This window comes from Citrus clementina, unplaced genomic scaffold (assembly GCF_000493195.1).
Source record: "Citrus clementina cultivar Clemenules unplaced genomic scaffold, Citrus_clementina_v1.0 scaffold_5, whole genome shotgun sequence".
In the NCBI taxonomy this organism is placed as follows: Eukaryota; Viridiplantae; Streptophyta; class Magnoliopsida; order Sapindales; family Rutaceae; genus Citrus; species Citrus x clementina.
The window spans coordinates 43,220,499-43,238,418 of NW_006262201.1; the positions used below are offsets into that span (position 1 = coordinate 43,220,499).

General features: G+C 34.3%; 1 protein-coding gene across 10 annotated transcripts in view; it reads right to left on the reverse strand.

The window, feature by feature from the left end:
• The window catches only part of LOC18040954 (histone-lysine N-methyltransferase ATXR7), a 15,303-nt gene extending 2,504 nt beyond the window's left edge, over nt 1–12,799 (reverse strand). The window contains exons 1-19 of one of the 10 annotated variants that reach the window (XR_002905546.1): nt 12,689–12,799; nt 11,914–12,124; nt 11,259–11,814; nt 11,005–11,121; nt 10,272–10,595; nt 9,789–10,157; nt 9,385–9,702; nt 8,748–9,251; nt 8,109–8,622; nt 7,866–8,018; nt 6,865–7,283; nt 6,639–6,761; nt 6,396–6,476; nt 5,992–6,045; nt 5,746–5,897; nt 5,444–5,491; nt 4,363–4,504; nt 3,218–3,396; nt 1,775–2,880 (exon numbers count right to left, since the gene is read on the reverse strand). Coding sequence is in view for 2 of the 10 variants with exons in the window: in XM_006435446.2 (XP_006435509.1) it covers nt 5,470–5,491; nt 5,746–5,897; nt 5,992–6,045; nt 6,396–6,476; nt 6,639–6,761; nt 6,865–7,283; nt 7,866–8,018; nt 8,109–8,622; nt 8,748–9,251; nt 9,385–9,702; nt 9,789–10,157; nt 10,272–10,595; nt 11,005–11,121; nt 11,259–11,814; nt 11,914–12,095 (3,888 nt within the window). In the remaining 8 variants the exon portion in view is untranslated. Of the gene's footprint in view, nt 1–1,393; nt 2,881–3,217; nt 3,397–4,148; nt 4,505–5,443; nt 5,492–5,745; nt 5,898–5,991; nt 6,046–6,395; nt 6,477–6,638; nt 6,762–6,864; nt 7,284–7,865; nt 8,019–8,108; nt 8,623–8,747; nt 9,252–9,384; nt 9,703–9,788; nt 10,158–10,271; nt 10,596–11,004; nt 11,122–11,258; nt 11,815–11,913; nt 12,131–12,688 lie in introns of those variants that run through there. The other 9 variants (XR_002905551.1, XR_002905549.1, XR_002905545.1 and 6 more) reach the window with 9 other exon arrangements.
• Nucleotides 12,800–17,920: the final 5,121 nt, after the last annotated feature.

Below are 17,920 nucleotides of genomic sequence, written 5' to 3' on the forward strand. Positions count from 1 at the left end.
CGTGCAACATCTCCCCCGTGTGTGTGTGTGTGTGTGTGTGTAGATATAAGATGAATGTGACAAGTCTTTAACTGCCGTCTCATATCATATCATACTACCAAATCAACTCAAAAAGTAATTTCAATCCAAGTAACAACAAATTCAGTTTGCCCATATAACTTGTTTGAGGTTTGATCCTACATTGCTTCCTGCCACAACCCTCCTCCTTTATCCGGGCTTGGGACCGGCTGTGTAGGCAATCCATGAAACAAACAAGACACAGGCGGAGTTACTTCTCATGCAAGTCATGCCGTCAGATTGAAGAAAGTTGCACGGCTAATTGGATTCAGATCAGCAAACAGCAACGACCAGAAGCTTGACCAGGGTTATTCACCAATGCGCTAAGGTCGAATACAACTGCAAGGAATATGCAGAGCGCGGGACCAACAAAGGGCGTCTTCCCTCTAATTACTACACATTTATTATGCCTTCAAATCATTTCTTAAAGCTGCTGATCCAAACTTTGGGAACTTTGGGGCTTCCATGGCACTTAGCCCACCACCGTTATCAGGCAATTATAATAATAATAATAATAATAATAATAATAATAATAATAATTAAAAAAATCCATTAGGGGGTTATAATATTTCAACATTTTTCTATTGAGTTAAACAGTTGAAAACATCATCACTACGCAACACTTCTATAAACAAGTTAGCCTTTGCAAAAATAGAGAACCCACACAGTGGTGGAGCCACAGTGGGACAAGTGTGGCAGCTGCCCCCATTCATATAAATTTTTCTTTCTTTTTTCTTTCTCTGTTAAAAACAATCTCAATTTCAATCAAATTTTTATTTGCTCCAAGTCAAGTTTCCTAGGTTTGGATTGAAAAAAAAAAAGAAGCCAAGTTAACTTTCAGTATCACCAAAATCACATTAAATGTGCATTTTACCCAAAATTAAATGAAAACATCAAAGAAATCAAGTTCTCCAAGTAATTAGTTTACAAAGTGACCCACTTAGATTTAGTATAGACACTGCTAAATGTGCGGGGAAGAAATTTAGTGTGAAACTAGGCATATTTGTTTTTAATTCCAATGAACATTAGTTTACAAAACCACTTTGGATAGATTTAAGCCAATTATTGATGACATACACTCATTTTATATGGGTTAAAAGACGTTATGGTTAATGTTTAATATTTAGCACAACATTGGTTAATTACTTAAGTGAAAAACTTGCAACGGTGTGCTCTCTCAATCCATCAAACCGACAAAATAAAATGGTTGCCCTGGATTTTTTGAGTAAGATTTACATCATCCACGAAGGTTTTCCCCTCATTTATACTTTCCAACTCTCTCTCTCTGACCCATAAATATAAGGATCTACAGCAAAATTTCTTTTTCTCTCCAGGAGGGTAATTTTTTTACTTTTAGAGCATTTGTTACTTGTATATTGCTTGGCAGGCGTGACTATACTATGTAGAGTTGTTCCCGCTTGGGGGGCAAGGCTAAAATGGAACAGCTATACTACAGAGCCGTTACTGCTTTTAGTTAGAAGTTCTCAATTTTTCATTACAAGCTCCCTAGTGTTCATTACAAGTTCCTATAAGTAGTTCTCACTTGGGAATAAAGGGAAACTTGGGATTGATAATAATATTTAAAAAAAAAGGTGAAATGAAGGTGAAAAACAGCACTAAGGTAGAGTCGCTTCACTTCACGTTTTGGATTGCACCTCCCCCACTAGTACCAGCCCACAATGAGCTGTTAAACTAAGGAAATAAAGCAGATACGTACCTCAACGCATAAAAATGCCACAATCCAGCAGCTAACAGTGTGTGAACTGACCCGCTCCTGCAGCCAAATGGAAAGTGGAATGGCACAAAATAAAGACACAGAAATAAACACAAGCCAAGTAAAAACAAAAAGAATTAATGCTTTGGCAGTTATCAAATGCACATGACAAGCTCCTTACTACCCATCGTTGTTTAATCACCACTCTCCCATGCAGAGATGACATCTGCACCAATAATAAATCAAATTAATGGCTACTGAAATTTGGAGCTAATTCAATTCCTTAATCAATCCTCCCAACACTTGACATGACATCTAAAGTCAGTGGTCAATCCTTTATCCCATAAAAGCACTCAAACTTGGTCATTATCTTCCACTTCATTGTTGCTACTCTGCCTCTTCTTTTCAGCAGAAAACTTTTATTGCTTAATATTACAAACGAGATCCTTGGTAATAATAGAATGCTAGATAAGCAGAAGTACAAGTAGGTTCCGCACTATTCTCAATTAAGGCCATGGCTCAAAACTAAGCGCCCCTTCAAGATGACTGCTTGTTATGCATATCCAAGGGACAAGCAGGACATGTTCAGAACATAGCTCCATAAACGTTTTTAAAACAATGGTTGGTAAGCAATAAGCATGAGCATTGAGCCCTCCGGTCGTAAGCATTCTGTATGCAAAATAGGGGAAACGATTTCCAGTTGTCCTCAATTCTCTGTTTTACTGTCAATTCTCCATTTTACTCTGAAAGAATTAAAGACATGCATGTTGAGTTGCATGACAATTTTCTCCACCAAATAATATTACCAGCAGAGGTAGCAGCACCATTTGCAAGAATTATCTTGTATATTCATTCCATTTATTTATATATTGAATAAACAAATAAATATGCATGTTTGTACAAAAAATTTGCTGTTCCAAAAATGTTGTTAGCAAGGAAAGACAAACTGATTTACAGTTTCTAAGAAGAGAAACTCATCTGCAACAGAGATCTGTGTACAAGACCGCACACACGTCAGTAGTTCATCTTCGAAGAGTAGTCAAATACAACTCGATATGAAATGAACAACAGAGCAGATCGTCCAGCTTTTACTACTAGTAATAGTAAACCTGAAATGACAATACTTGTGTCAATTCCCACAACGTAAGCGGAAATGGTTCATTACGTCTTCAACAGAGTTTCATAGCACTAAAAACAATTACCAACATCAAAAGAAGACATTGACTCTTTCAGAGGAGACAAATGTCAAATTCAAACAAAACTAAAAGCATAGCTCTGACAAAATAGCACAAGCAAGCAAATTTAAATGGCACTGATACATCCTATATGCCATTAATGAGGCCATGCTGTTTTTTCAAGACAATTTTTAGACACATATCAAATTCCAATCAGAAGAACGCCTTCATGGCAAGCTAAAAACAACAATTACCATCATTGCCAACCTACCACGGCATATAGGTGGCAATTTGCGACATGACCCGTCAAACCAAACACGAACACAATACAAAACTAGCAGATTTGAGGTTGACCTAATACGGCACGACTATTCATCATGCCGTGTATGTGTATGTTCGCCCATCAAATAGTCGTGTTGGATTCCGATTTAGAATTCACAAAAAGCAAACCTGACAATGCACAATTAAGAGTTAACATGTTGCCTTAATCGTTTTTTTGTCCAATGAAACTCTGATATGTTCATCACACTTTATGTTTGGACCAAAATAAATATTAGTATTTTGAGTAGGAAGCATTGTATTATTTTAGAAATACTAACAAGATACACTAAAAACATGTGAAATATATTAAGATATGTTAAACAGATGACAAAATTACAACCATTTTAATAATTATGTTGAGTTAGTGTTTGGGTTTTTGGCACGATTAATAAATAAATCATATTGTTAAAGCAACAAATATTGTTATACCTTAAGCTGACAGGATACAAACACACAGCACCCATCCCTACTTAGAATATCATATCTTAAGCTTTCCTAACTAAAGGTTAAAAGTTCTCTGGCCTTCCTCAATTTTTCATACATAGGTGCACAAGAGAGACCAAGGGACATTAGGACAAACTGCAGCATTTGAAATTTTTATTTGCACTAAACAGAATAATTACGTGGAAATATGTAATTATGTAACCAAGGATACACAAACACCAAGGGTACACAAAATCAAATCAAACTATGTATATTTGATATTGTTACAACCAATACTAACTGATTATATGATTTTTTTTTTTGTAAATAAAGTACCTATCACTATTCTAAAATACAAGTTAAATTATGAACACCATTTTGATGATATAGTTTTCAATTTCCATTTCCAACTCAAAAATTGACATGCAAAGTGGATTTAAACTGACCATTTGATAAGTTATTGACTCACTATTCATACGGGAATATTCACATTTTCACAACATAACTGCAGGCTAAAACATGATATATATATCAGTCAGTGATGGATCCCCTTATAGCACGTAATCTACTACATAGACAAGTTTACGTTTAAAAAAATTAAAGATACTAACTGTTTAATAAGTAAATTTGAATTTATTTGAATATGCAAACAATTTGGTGTCAGGAACATACAATTGATGATAAACACTGTCAAGAACTTGGCTGGATTCGCTCTTTTACAGCATTGGAGAGAAAAACAAAATCATGCTTTTAGCTATTGGATGACAGATAATCTCAGCTCCTCCAAATATGTCAAGCTACAAAGTATACTAACCTGTAAGTTGGATTAAAAATAAATTAATCACACAATGAAAGTTTAGCACATCCATCTACACTGGAAAGAGATTATGTCGGCTGAATATCCATAATCTCTTCTGCAATTATAATATTTTCAGTTCCTAATATATGAGGCATATTATTGGATTAAGATACAAACTCCTATACAAACTCTTCTCGTATAAACTTACATGTCATCATTATCACTCAACATCATCTCTTTGAACAAATCTATTTTATTTTTGACATTCCAATATTCAATACTTTCATGCCACATCAGTTTTTACAAGTGTTTGAATATCAGTTTGTACATGAATATTCTGCCAATCCCTTGAAATCTTCGATTAACAATTCTATAAATCAGATTGATTACACCAGATAACAGGAAGCATTTCAATAGGTTCATAAAAGCAGTTAAATTATCATATTGCTCAGGAGAAAAACATAGTTTCAATATTCTGATGATCCGGAAGAATAACTCTTGGAGAATACACTAATGAGAAGAGATACTTTCACCTAATGACATCATTCATTTTGTTCAACAACTAGGAGTACTTGTTAGATCACCAAGTTGCACACCATAGAAATCAGATTCATCTATAGATGAACTAGTTTCCCCAATTTTGAGCCATAAGTAAATTTCCTCCAAAAGGCATCTAAAGATTAAGCTTCTAAACCATAGACAACCAAAGTAAATATGAATACTTAGTGAAGGAGAAATGAAGTAAAACAGAACTAGGGAATTCAAAATTTTATGGCATCAAAGATCCAAAAAGGCAATTGCATAACAATCACATCAATTATCCTCAGCGCTACAATGTCATACACCAACCTCAGGTGAATAACCAACGCCCATAAACATTTATAAGACACAAGCAGTGGATATTGGATCAAAAAATAAAACTCCTGTCTAAGAAACAATTATATAAAGACATACCTGGATTTTCACCACAAAAGTAATTCCTAATTCAATGATCCATGACACCTAACAGAAGATAAAGAAGAAATATTAGTCAATTCCATGCGGACATACACAATCCAAGTGTCATTGATAGACAAAAGCCTTCAGATAATGCATCAAACTTCTAAAGGAGTCTCAGTCCAGCCAATACAATTTTGTTTGATGTTATACCACTAAAAAAATCTACAAAATTACCTAAAGCAATCAGAACAATCAAGAATGTTGGTAATATCATAAAACTGGATGCATGAACGGCAATAAGCCTAATTCCATCTTACTTCTTTGAACCACAGTAGCAAGGAATCTTTTTCTCCTCCAAAGGAAATTTGTAGTTGTAAGTAATTTCTTCACCAGCTGCTATGTGCCGCTTTGCATAAATAAAAATTTTTTTTTGACCTTCAACACTTATCACCTTGGTATAGCAGTTAGGCTGCAAAAGCAATTACTATTTCAGATGAAGAATACCAGAAATTAACTAACTTCCAATCAGCAGACCAACTTCACATGTCATTTCATGCACCTACATTGCACGAATGATTTATAAATCTGGCAATCCCACCCCTCTTTGTTGCGTCAACCTGCACATACACAGACAAACTATAATGAAATAGTAGTAACCATAATACAGAACAAACAATCCACCCCCCTGGTTCACTTCTGTAATCCTTATTCCCTTCAATCCTGTAAAAGTTTCTCTGTTTCCTATTAAAAATAAATAAATAAATAAAACAGAAAAAGTTAAAAAGTGGAAGATGCAGCATGTCATGAACAAAATGATAGTTTTCCCATCCCAACATAAGTTGACTCTGTCTGTAGCTCAATTGAGAGTATCAGACAGCATTCTCTTTAATCCCTCTATAGGACTGCGAACAAAATAAGAAAAGATACATGTCGAATCACGGTAGCATATTATTGTAGTTTTACCCACCACGTAACCATCATCAAGTCTAAAGAGATAGCTGCTGCCAATTCCCATCTTCTCGTAACGACATTCGCGTATATCAGATATCTGTTGAATTTTTTTTTAAAAAAAATAATTAATGGTGATCTATCACAAGAAAAGGGACAGCTTAGTACATTCAATTGAAAAAGTGACCAAAAAAAAAAGGGTCTGACAGTTGATTCCAGCTAAAAACAGAAGCCATTATTTAAAAAGCTTAATTGAAACTACCTTGAGACGAATAAGCTCTCCTACATATTCGATGACAAAGTCCTCTGCCTCTATTGGCTCTAGTGCAACAAGACCCCAGTCATGTATCTTGCTCCGTTGGAAACGTAAACGCTTTTTCCTTGCCTGACAATTGATATAATAGTTTAGGATGACAACCTACACAGTACTTTACAACAACTAAAGAGAAGATAAAGGCATTCCAAAAACAACTTTGTTGGTCAATCACCTTCACTTGAGAAGCTTTCAAAAGCTCCGCACCCTCTGCAGCAGCAAGAAGATTGCGCAGCTTCACCCTATTTGTTCTTGCAGAAAGACCCTTACCATTTGCCCACTGAGATGCATTGACCTCAGGACCTAAATACTTGGTGTGAACATACTGAGCTCCCCTGACACGAGCTCTTTCAGCAGGACTAGCATTCAGAGACCATTTATGCCATTCCCATCCACTGATTGAAGACCGAGCACATCCATCAGATCTTGGGCAGAGATTCGATGTTCTGGATTTACTAGCCTTAGTCTTTTTCATGGCAACCTGTCTAGAAGCTGCTTGCTTAGCGGTACCCTTCGCTACTTTCAGAGCCTTGGTAGCATGTAACTCCAAACCATCCATTGTACGCTTCCTTTTCTGTTTTGATTCCTTGGTAGCTGCACGTGAAGAAAAAATCCATTGTATCAGTAAGGAAATCAAATTATATATGTGCGTGTATGCATGTATATGTATATGTATATGTATGTATATATATTCTAAAGTGCAGGATCGTAATTGGAGCCATTAAATCCAATGGCTCATTGTTTTTTAATTTTTAAACATGGTGGGCCCACCGTATGCAGATTTTATGAGCCATTGGATTTGAATCCAACAGTAGGTGGACACAGACAAAAATGCTACTTTTTTACTTCAAATCCTTACATTGGATTGAATGAATCCAATGGACGAAAAATATGTCACCTTTTTAAGTCAAAATTTTGAGTGAAGGATCCCCACCCATGTGTGTGTGTGTGTGTGTGTGTAGAATAATCTTCCAGAAGAGAATCCCACATTTTGACCAAGCTAAAAAAAAAAAAGGATTCCAATACAGTGTTTTGTGTACCTTAGCATATTGGAATTTCTGTTTCTGTCTCATAGCTTGATCCTCATTTTACACACACACACATAGATAGATAGATAGATAGATGGATATAGAGAGAGAGAGAGAGGGAGAGAGAGAACAACAAAGGCAATATTACCATTTGGTTTGCTTTTAGAGGAATCAAGAATAGAATCTTTCTCAATTCCAACATTATGGGCTTTGCCACGAACAACCTTCCCTACATCATTTCCATCAGCGCTCAAGGTTGACAACATCTCACCAGAAGGTTTTGGCACAGGCACCTTATCTCCTAGAATGGACAAAAACCATTATAATTTAAACGTGTATGATAATCTAAATTATAGCAACTACAAATTGCATTAGTGAGGAATTGTCATACTTTGAACTGCAGAGGTAACTTTCATTACTTTCTGACTGATTGTACTTTTGGCTGATGAGTAGCCACTGGGTAACTTACTCTTGACTTTAGACGACCCAGCACTGGCAGATGATTCAGCGGTTACTTTGTTTTTTCCAATCATTTTAGAAGGTACAGAAGTGAATTTATTTGCTCCAATCTTCTTAGAAGATGCATCAATTAGCTTGTTCTTTCCAATCTTTTTAGAAGATACAGCACTGGGTTGAACTTTGGCATTTTCAAAAACATCTCCAGCAACTCCCTGTTTTCTCGACTTCTCTACATGTTCAGTCTGAAATGCATTCTCAACAGAATTGGAACAATTAGAGGGTGATCCAAACTTTTTCCGCAACAACTTTTTCTTGCGGTGATACGTATATTTTTCAACCATTGTAGATGCTTCTGAACTGTGAAATCTCTTTGATCCTTCTTTAAGTTTGTCTACGACAGTAGAGGTATCACCATGATGTTCATTGTGAGCATTAGAGGCTCCTTCCTGAAACACCAAATAAGCACCCGAGGAACATATAAGAAATCAAGTGCTTCAAAAATCAACACATATACAGTTCACTCTAAAGAGTGAAATTTAAAAAAGAAAATAAAATAATAAACAAAACAGACCGCTTTCTCATTGCCATCAGCTTCACAGCATTCCTTCATATTACACCACAACGCAAGAAACTGCTGAAGAGCATCATCAACAAACAATGACTTCCACTCACCAACTACAATTGCATGCAACTTCTGACGGCACATTGCTATGGCAACATATTCTCCCATCTTAGTGGTAAACTCATCCGACCATGAAAATTGGAATTTGCCATTACATGATGGAACAAGTTTTCTGACACTGTCTTCAAATCCAGGTGGAGACGGCTCATCAGTTTCTAGCTCATCAACCACATTGTCTACAAAACCACTAAATGATCTCTTAAAAGCACATGCCAAAATATTAGACAAAAGATCCTTTGACAGGGGTTTTCCAGCTTGGAATAGACTCTTAGAATCTTCAGATGAAAATATCTCAGCAGATGTTTCATTTGAATCAATCCTCATCCCACCATTTACATCTGCAAAACCGCATTGGCAGGTATGCAGATCATGACTTGAAGGGTCAACAACATCCTGCATCAACAAAGTTGTTTCCTCAAGAAATGATTACCATAACCAATTTGAAATGTTGAAGAGCTAAGGGAAAAAAAAAAAAACCGCAATATGCAGGAAGTCAGCAGAAGTCTAACTAAACTTTTCATATTACCTCTTTCATGTTGATACCCTTTGAAGCACTTACTACTTTCCTCACTTCATCTTCCACGAGAATTTCAACATACTCAGTATAAGTTGCCTTTGTGGACAAATAGAGCTCATTTTCCACACCATCGAGGATGCATTTTACATCATCGAGTAATAGATGATCATTGCATGATAGATTCTTCTGTTTAGATAAATTTTCTCCCACAGGAACAGATAAAGACAAATGATACGGCTGTACATCATTTTCTGTTCTGATTTCCACCATCCCAAAACCGGGAGGGCAATCATCATCAGATACAGAGGAGTCCTGCTCAGATAGCAACTGTCCATACCATTACAAATGACTTCAGGTGTAACAAATATGAAAAAAAAATGACTACATAATCCCTAAATAGGATCACCACTTACATGTCGAGAAGGTGCTTGCTCCATCCTCTTTCGATCATCCTTATAGTCACTGGCAGGTCCAGTAATCTTTGGATGTCCAGACCAAAGTTTTCTCTTTCTCCAGGCAGAAGAATATTCTGCTACACGGTCACCAAAGACAGCATTCCACATGACTTGCATACAGTGATCAAAAAGCATTTTACATACAATGTTATAAGACCCCCAGAAGATCTCAATGCTTCCACCAGATTTTGTGCAAGCAGAAGATAGTGTATGAATTTCATGTTTACACATCTGATTAGAAATATTGTGACTGGCTGCTGCCTCAAAGCCAGTTGTAGCATGATTGCTCCTCTCACATCCATTATCTGTCTCACAGGCAATTTCAGACTGCCAAAGCAAGGTATTGCAACATATTAGATAAAAATAAGGCCACAGCATGGTAAATGTTCAGCAATTGTATATACAGCTCATTCTTGCAAAATAAAATGCTGTGTAAATTACCATTCTGCCATCAGAATAGCCACTGTTAGCAGCCTGATTAACTTGGTGAAGCTTAAGGTGTTTCTGAGCTTTCTTTGAAGTAACATACTCTGATATGATGTTGCTGATGATCTCATCTAACAGAACTCTACGTGCTGTTTTCATTATTCCAGCATGAAGTTGAGAAGAAACACCTTCAGAAATTTCAGATATGAAGTTCATGGATGAGCCGGCCTTATAAATTTTAGCATCAGATGCATGGACAGTTTCCAGTCCATTTATTCTCCATGCATTTATAGCAGACAGCAATTTGATGGGACCAACCTTATTTTCATCATGATGTATCTGCATAATAAAATAAACATAAAGCCAGAGTGAGAAACAACAGAACTTTGTGGAATACCCAAATGTGTCCAAGTGATATCCCCAAGCAATTGAAGATTAATAATCACAATATGACTGATCATAACATCAGATACAACAACTTCAGGACCAGTCACTAGCCAGGACACCGTCTGACAGGTAAACACTATATTAAGCAACTATCCTACAGTGTGCAAACAATATACAGATATCCTTCAGTGTGCTCTTCCCCTCTGACAAATGTGTGCCAAAACATGATCCTTTACAGTAAACAGTTCTAAAAAATTTCATTAGACTAAAACACTTCGCCAAAAATTGGAGATTAAGAGATCATACACTTAATGCCCAGTGCCTCCTTCATAATAAATGCTGCCATAACTTTATAACTTACCACGACCGAATCCTTGAGGTATCCATATTGATGACAAGAATATAGTTCTAAAAGTGAATGTGGTCCATGTTTCCTTCCTTCGTCATCCTCAAACAACCAACAAGCATCTTCACTTGACTGGAAAAAATATACAAATGAAAAAAAAAAACACTTCAATAGGCATATCATACCACGTATTTCATGTAGTGAAATACAATCAAAATGACTTTGTAGGAGAACAAAATAATACATTTTAAACAGAAAATAAACAGTACCCCTGGTAAAAATGATGGAACACAATTAGCTGCTTCAGGGTTTGACACCATCGGATTGTAGATATAACTACAGTTGACAAGTGATTGTGATACTAATTGAGAATCAGAACAAACAGTTTCTGGAGCACTATGATGAAAAAGGCCCTCTTGTCTCATGTTGCCAGTATTCAGATATGCAAAGCCTGAGGCAACATGGTCAGGAAACTGCTTAAAGTACTTCAATGGTACGGGGTTGATTAATGTTCCATTGACAACAGGATACACAGGAAGCTCATCAGGGAGGAAACCAGTCGATAAACCCTCATATAGCTGATGCTGAATATAAGGTCCACACATCTGGCCACTTTCATTGATATACATCCATCCACTCACACTACCAGCCGGGGTGTAACCATAGTACCTCTTGTCCAGGTATGAAGTTCCTCCACTACTGGAAGACTGTTGAACATCACCACCGGTGCCATTTGATTGGCACCTCATCTTCATGAAAAACCCTGAATGAAACTTTTCATCAAAATTGCAACAAGATGAAGAAATGTCCCCCATAACAACGCACCTGACAAATCATTGATGATAATTTTAGACGGTCTGTAACAGCAATAGCAAAAAACCCAAGAGGAAAATTAATTAAGACGAGGGAACAAAAATGTAATACCCATTAGTGGAGCAATCTTCTGCACTTGGTTGCATTGATGAGGTAGCGTTGGCATAAATGTGTTCGGAGAGATTAGAAACAAAATGCTGACAATCAAAATTCGAAATTTTCAGCCTCTTACGAGAAAGGAAATAGTGATGGTCTTCATGGTCTTCATGATCAATAGCTGTAGAAAAAACCATGGTCTAAAAAGAATCTTCCGCGCAGCAACCTGCATCTTCAAAACACAAACAATAAAGATTAACCATAAACAAGCAGAGACGTTTAGATGCATAAACCAACCTCTGAAAAAAAAAAGTGAAAAACATGTAATTACATGCCGGCAGTACACAGAAAATAAGAAAATAGCAAGGGGAAGATGTAATTTAACAAAACATAGATGATTAAATTGAATGAGGATCGAGCACCAGCTTGTTTAGATTTAAATGGCAAAGATGTAAAGTTTGTAAAAAATTCCCCACAAGAAAAATACAGAGCAATGAAAACGATTTTGCAGTTGATATAGAATTCCAAAGACAATGCAACCAACGCGATTTTTTGGCGCTGCCATTAACTGACAATCAGAAGATTATTTTCTATCAGTTACTCGTTTCACCGATTAGCCCAGGAAAAAAAAAGGAAAAGAAAAGACGATCCAAATTTCGAATCGATCCTTTTTCGTTCGAAGATATTTCATGTTGTAATTGACATAGTGAACAACAGCAGTGATATATCGAATCTGATCTGATAACAAAACCCGAAAAAACAAATAACGATGACGCTTCATAATGATAACCTGATGCGCGCGGACTAGGTAGGCAATGGTTGCCGCCGCTGAAGATGATTTTTCTCCTGCCTCCAGCACTTCTCTCTCTCTACAGGTTGAGATTTATGACCACCAGGATTGTCGTTTTGAAGGATACTGAACTAAAAGTTACGTTTCAATGGTTTGTTTAATTATAATTACAACCTTCTCGTTTAGAATATTTTCCACTCAGACCAAAGACGTTCAAGTTGTATGCCGGTTGCGCCAATTTTTTTTTTTAATTTTAAAATCTCCTATAAAGGTTATCAAGAAAAATGAATTCTAATAAATCCAAGAATCTAAAACTCCAAGATTAACTGTAAATAGTTATTTTAATTTTCAAAATGTGAAGAGATCAATATTTAATAATTTAACTTGAGAAGTACATGTGTAGTTCTTGAATTTTCTCCTTCATAAAAATTACAAATATGTAACATAGCACCACAATAAATGAGAGCTCTATGATTATGAGCTAATACAATTCATTTAGGACTTGATAATGACGGTTCGAATTATATATTCAAATTTGTAAAGGTCGTTAAAAATATTTGAATGATAATTAATTACGTCTATGATAATTAGACCACGTAAGATATAAAATTATAAATAGTATTTAACTAATCATTTTCTTCTAACTGTTGCAACTACCTTCTAAAAAACTATAAAAAAAAAGTTGACAAGAGTAAAAAATGGTTGAAATTTTTGATATAAACTAGAATGTTATCAAACTTAGCAAGAATCATTATTCACTTACAATTAATTGAGAGAATTTTCATTACATTTTATCTATTTTTGCAACCAAATTATTTTAAGAAAATCACAAATTTACTTGAGCATGGAAGATTTTTTCCAGCAACAATTTTGGCACCACAATTACTTTTTTCATTTTTAATTTATTACTAAAAATGAATGCATATCTATCTAGTTTTATAGTATATTCTTACTAATAATATTTATAGGGATAAATATGTAACGGCTGTGTTTTTAAAATATCTCATTCACAGGTGGTAAAAATATTTAAGAAAATAGATTTAAATTTAGATTTTAAAAAAAAAAATAGTAACTAGTAACTAGTCTTCTCAAAGGAAAAAAAAAAACTAGTAATTAGTAATTACGGATATAACGGAAACTTCCTCTTGAATACAACCACATTCTGGATTTCATTACAATTTAAGGGGGTTAAATGGTATTGGAACTTCAATAAAATAAAAAACATGCCCTGGCTGTCGAGGGTGTACTTAGAAAATTTGGGTTGCATTTTAGCAGCCTTGATAGTCGGAGGCTGTCCAGCACAAAAGCTGAAAAATGTAGTTGGGCCAAAGTGAGCGACCAACTGGACCAATTCAATTTCAAGCAGAGCAGAGCTTTAACAGCCCTCTAAAATCGTTACAACAGCACCTCTGAATTTTATTTACTTAAATATCCTAATTTAAGTTAAAAAAATACAAGCCAAAATATAAACTACAGATTAAAATTAATCATCTTCCCAAAAATTTTACCCTAAAAAATATTTCTTTTAATTTTTTACTTATAAAATACATAAAAATCCTAAAATCTTAAATTATTTTCTTTTTATTATATAGTTTTTATCTCTATAAGTGTAAACTCTTATAATTCTTTTTAAAAATATTTTTTCAATAAAATTTAAAATATAAATATAAATTGTAAAATTGGTATGTTTAAATAATTTTTTAAAATGAAATTTATTTAAGTGTTTGAGAGAAATACCATTCCAAATAAAAAAAATTAAATTTGGTTATTTACGTAAAAGTCAATTGCAAAGGGGTTTTATGAGACACTTTAGGGGTGTAGAAAAAAATCTCTTTCGTGCAGGTCCATTCTGTAACTATAATAGCTGGACCGAACGAGAATCAGGCCCGATCACCTTATTGGCATCAACTTCCAATCTATTTGCAGGATCGTTCGCAAAAAGCACGAGCAAACACCAAGACACGCAGTAATTGAATTGCACAGAAGTTATTACAAATTGCTTAATCCACTGTTCCACACACACACACACATGATGACAAAAACTGATTATGGGCGAGCTATACTGCTGAGACAGAGAGAAACAAAGTACCGTAGAATGCAGATGCCTAGATGAGGGTCCTCGGAAATATTCTCTTTGTATTATTTACCTTTTCTTCCCATTTCTGAAAGAAAAGGGCTGCCAAATGTTCCTTTCAAGTCTCATTACTCATTAATGTATCAAGTAAATAAAAGGAAAGGAATTGGAGTACAACAAATAAATAAAATGGAGTTATTCAGAGGATACAAGTACACGTAATAGAGCAAACTTGATTTATGCGAAGAAAGCCGACCAAATTGTTGTTATTTACGTCAAAAACTAAAATAAAATAAATACTGATGTATTACATTATTATTATTATTATGATGCATAGGAAAGGGATACAATGCGAAAAGGGCCCTAGCGAACCCGAGTCCAAGAGAAATGCCAACAAACTCACCTTTGTCCTCTTTTTACCGGCTGAGATGAGATGTCGCCTTCGCTGGAATGCAAAAGTCGCGCATCTATTCTCCATTCATGTTATTTCAGTGCCATGCCGACTCCAACTTATGCATGCAGATAAATACAAACGACGAATTTACACATTTTAGTTGTTGGTGTAGTGATGAAGAGCAATAAACCCTAATTAAATTTAAATTTATAGAGTTTAGAGTTTATAAATAATTTAATTAATGTGTATTTAGTTACCTATTTAGAATTTTATTTTTTATGTACTTATTTAAGTTGCAATTTTAATTTAGATAAGAGTTATGTAATATTTATTTTATTGCTATGCCGTTTGGTTTAGGTCACTATAACATGGCGTCTTCTATAACTTTAGAAATAATTGTGCTGATTATTATTAAATTTTAGTTTTGAGATTCTGCGTGAGTTTTGTACTTTTATTTTTTGACAGTATTTTGTAAAATCAATGAGTATTAACATCTTAAATATATGGGGTATTGAAAATATCCCTACCCTTTTCCATTATTTCATCCATGTTTGCTATCAAAGCTAAAAGCTTGGATTATATTGTTTGTAGTTGCCATTTCCCCATGTATCATTTTCGAATTTCAATTTATCATTCTTGATTTATATCGATTGAAAAAAATCCAAAAAAATGAAAACAGAAAAATTAGAAAAAAACAAACAGAAAAATAGCATCGGAGTCAAACAACACCAGCTGTCAAGTTCCACCCCTCTCGCTGCCGTTTCAGTAACCCACCGCCTCAAACACAGCCCCAAAGGCCACAAATCCAGTGCACTCCTCCACCAACGATCTCCCACTGCGGCTGTAAATTGGATCTCGCCACCATCACCAACAGGTTCCTTGACACCATCTTTATCAGCTTCATAGTCTCTAACCAGATTCTTAGTCGCCGTTGACTGGAATACGCCTCCATAGTGAGTTTAGGTATAGCTGGCAAAAGTTGACACGACCCGATTATTTGACATAAACACGACACGAATAAATGGGTATGAGTTGTCAAATTTGACATGATTATTAAATGGGTTGGATCCAGGTTGACACATTTTTTTCAGTGTTGGGTTAATGTTAAAGTTCTTGATACATTTACTTAATCAATAATACAATTATATTTTTTATTTTAAATTAATTTATAGGTTCTTGTCATCAAAACTCAAATATTGAACATGATTATCTATTTTTATTTTTTTATTTTTTTTAAGGATGAACATATATATAGTATTTCATTTATAAAATTTTATTTAGATTTAGAATTCCAATAGTGTAAATATGTAAAATGTTAATAGACATGTATATTTTATAATATTGATATATTATACTATTTACATACATATAATTAAAATTTCAATAGTAGAAAATGTGTAATATTTTAGTGATATGTATAATTTATAATATCAATAAATTATAAGAGTGTGTGTGTTTAATATAAATTTTGTTAAACATATAGATATTAAGTGGGTTATTGGGTAACCAGTTTATTTTCCATGTCGGTTTTAGATCTTAATATTTTAACACTATTATTAAATTGGTCGTGCTTGGGTCGAACTAAATTTGATACGACACGAAAATAATCCGATGACCCATTTTGCCAGCTCTAAATTTAGGGTTTGACTAATATTACAATTTTGCCCTTTTTAATTTTTCAGATTTTTCATTTTTTTTTAAAAGTATAAAAAAAGAAAAAAAGTGGAAAAAATAAACAGTGCGTGAAAAAAAAAAGGAGAGAAAAGAACTGAAAAAAAAGTTATTGATAAAAAAAAAAAATTGAGTCATGAAACAATTTATTTTTGAGAGAGTTCGGAGGGATAATTGTTAGAGAACGATATGTTTTTTGAGTCATGAAACATATTCATAGATATGTTTTTTGAGAGATAAAACTATGATGTGTATGTGTTTGAGCGAGAAAGATGCGTGATTGATTGCTGAGGCCAATGACAACGAATCTGATGAAAATATTATTTAGCCATTCACATCTACGTGAACTGTTCAACATACAATTGTTGATTTCAATCCGCTCCGAGATTTGATTAGTCCATTTTTGAAGATATGAAGAAAGGGATTTTTCTGAATGCGGAAGATTATGAGGAAAATTCATTTGTCCTCAATAGTAGCTCTCGTTTCGACAAGAGATGGGTAGAGAAATTGTTGGTTGAAGATTTTATCCCACTCTATTAGACAAATTGGATGAATGTAAACACCAAGATTGGAAATTTCAAGTTTATTCATCAGCACCGGAGTTATATTTTGAAGACTAATTTTAAGGCAAACGAAGATTATATTGGGGACTATAACAAGCGAAATTCGAGGATGAATTTTTTTCTATCCAATGGGAGTGTTGAAAAGTTAAAAAAAAAAATCCTAATTAAATTAAAATTTGTAGAACTTAGAACTATTTTAATTAATGTATCTCTAGTTGACTATTTAGAATTTTATTGTTTAGTATTCACTATTATATCCCTAATTTAGACAAGAATCTTAGGTTAAAATCACTATAAATATATGTCGTTTGTAACTTTAGAATCAATAATATTGATTATTATTGAATTTTAATCAATGTAAATTCTAATTTATTTCATTATTCCGAATATTCTTAGACTAAATGAAATATTGAAAATATCCTTACCCTTTTCTATCACCCCATTGTTTTATATTTTTCCGTTGCATCAGTTCTTTATTCTTATATAGAATCAAGTTGCATTCTGTAAAGTCCATATTTGACCCCCCCCCC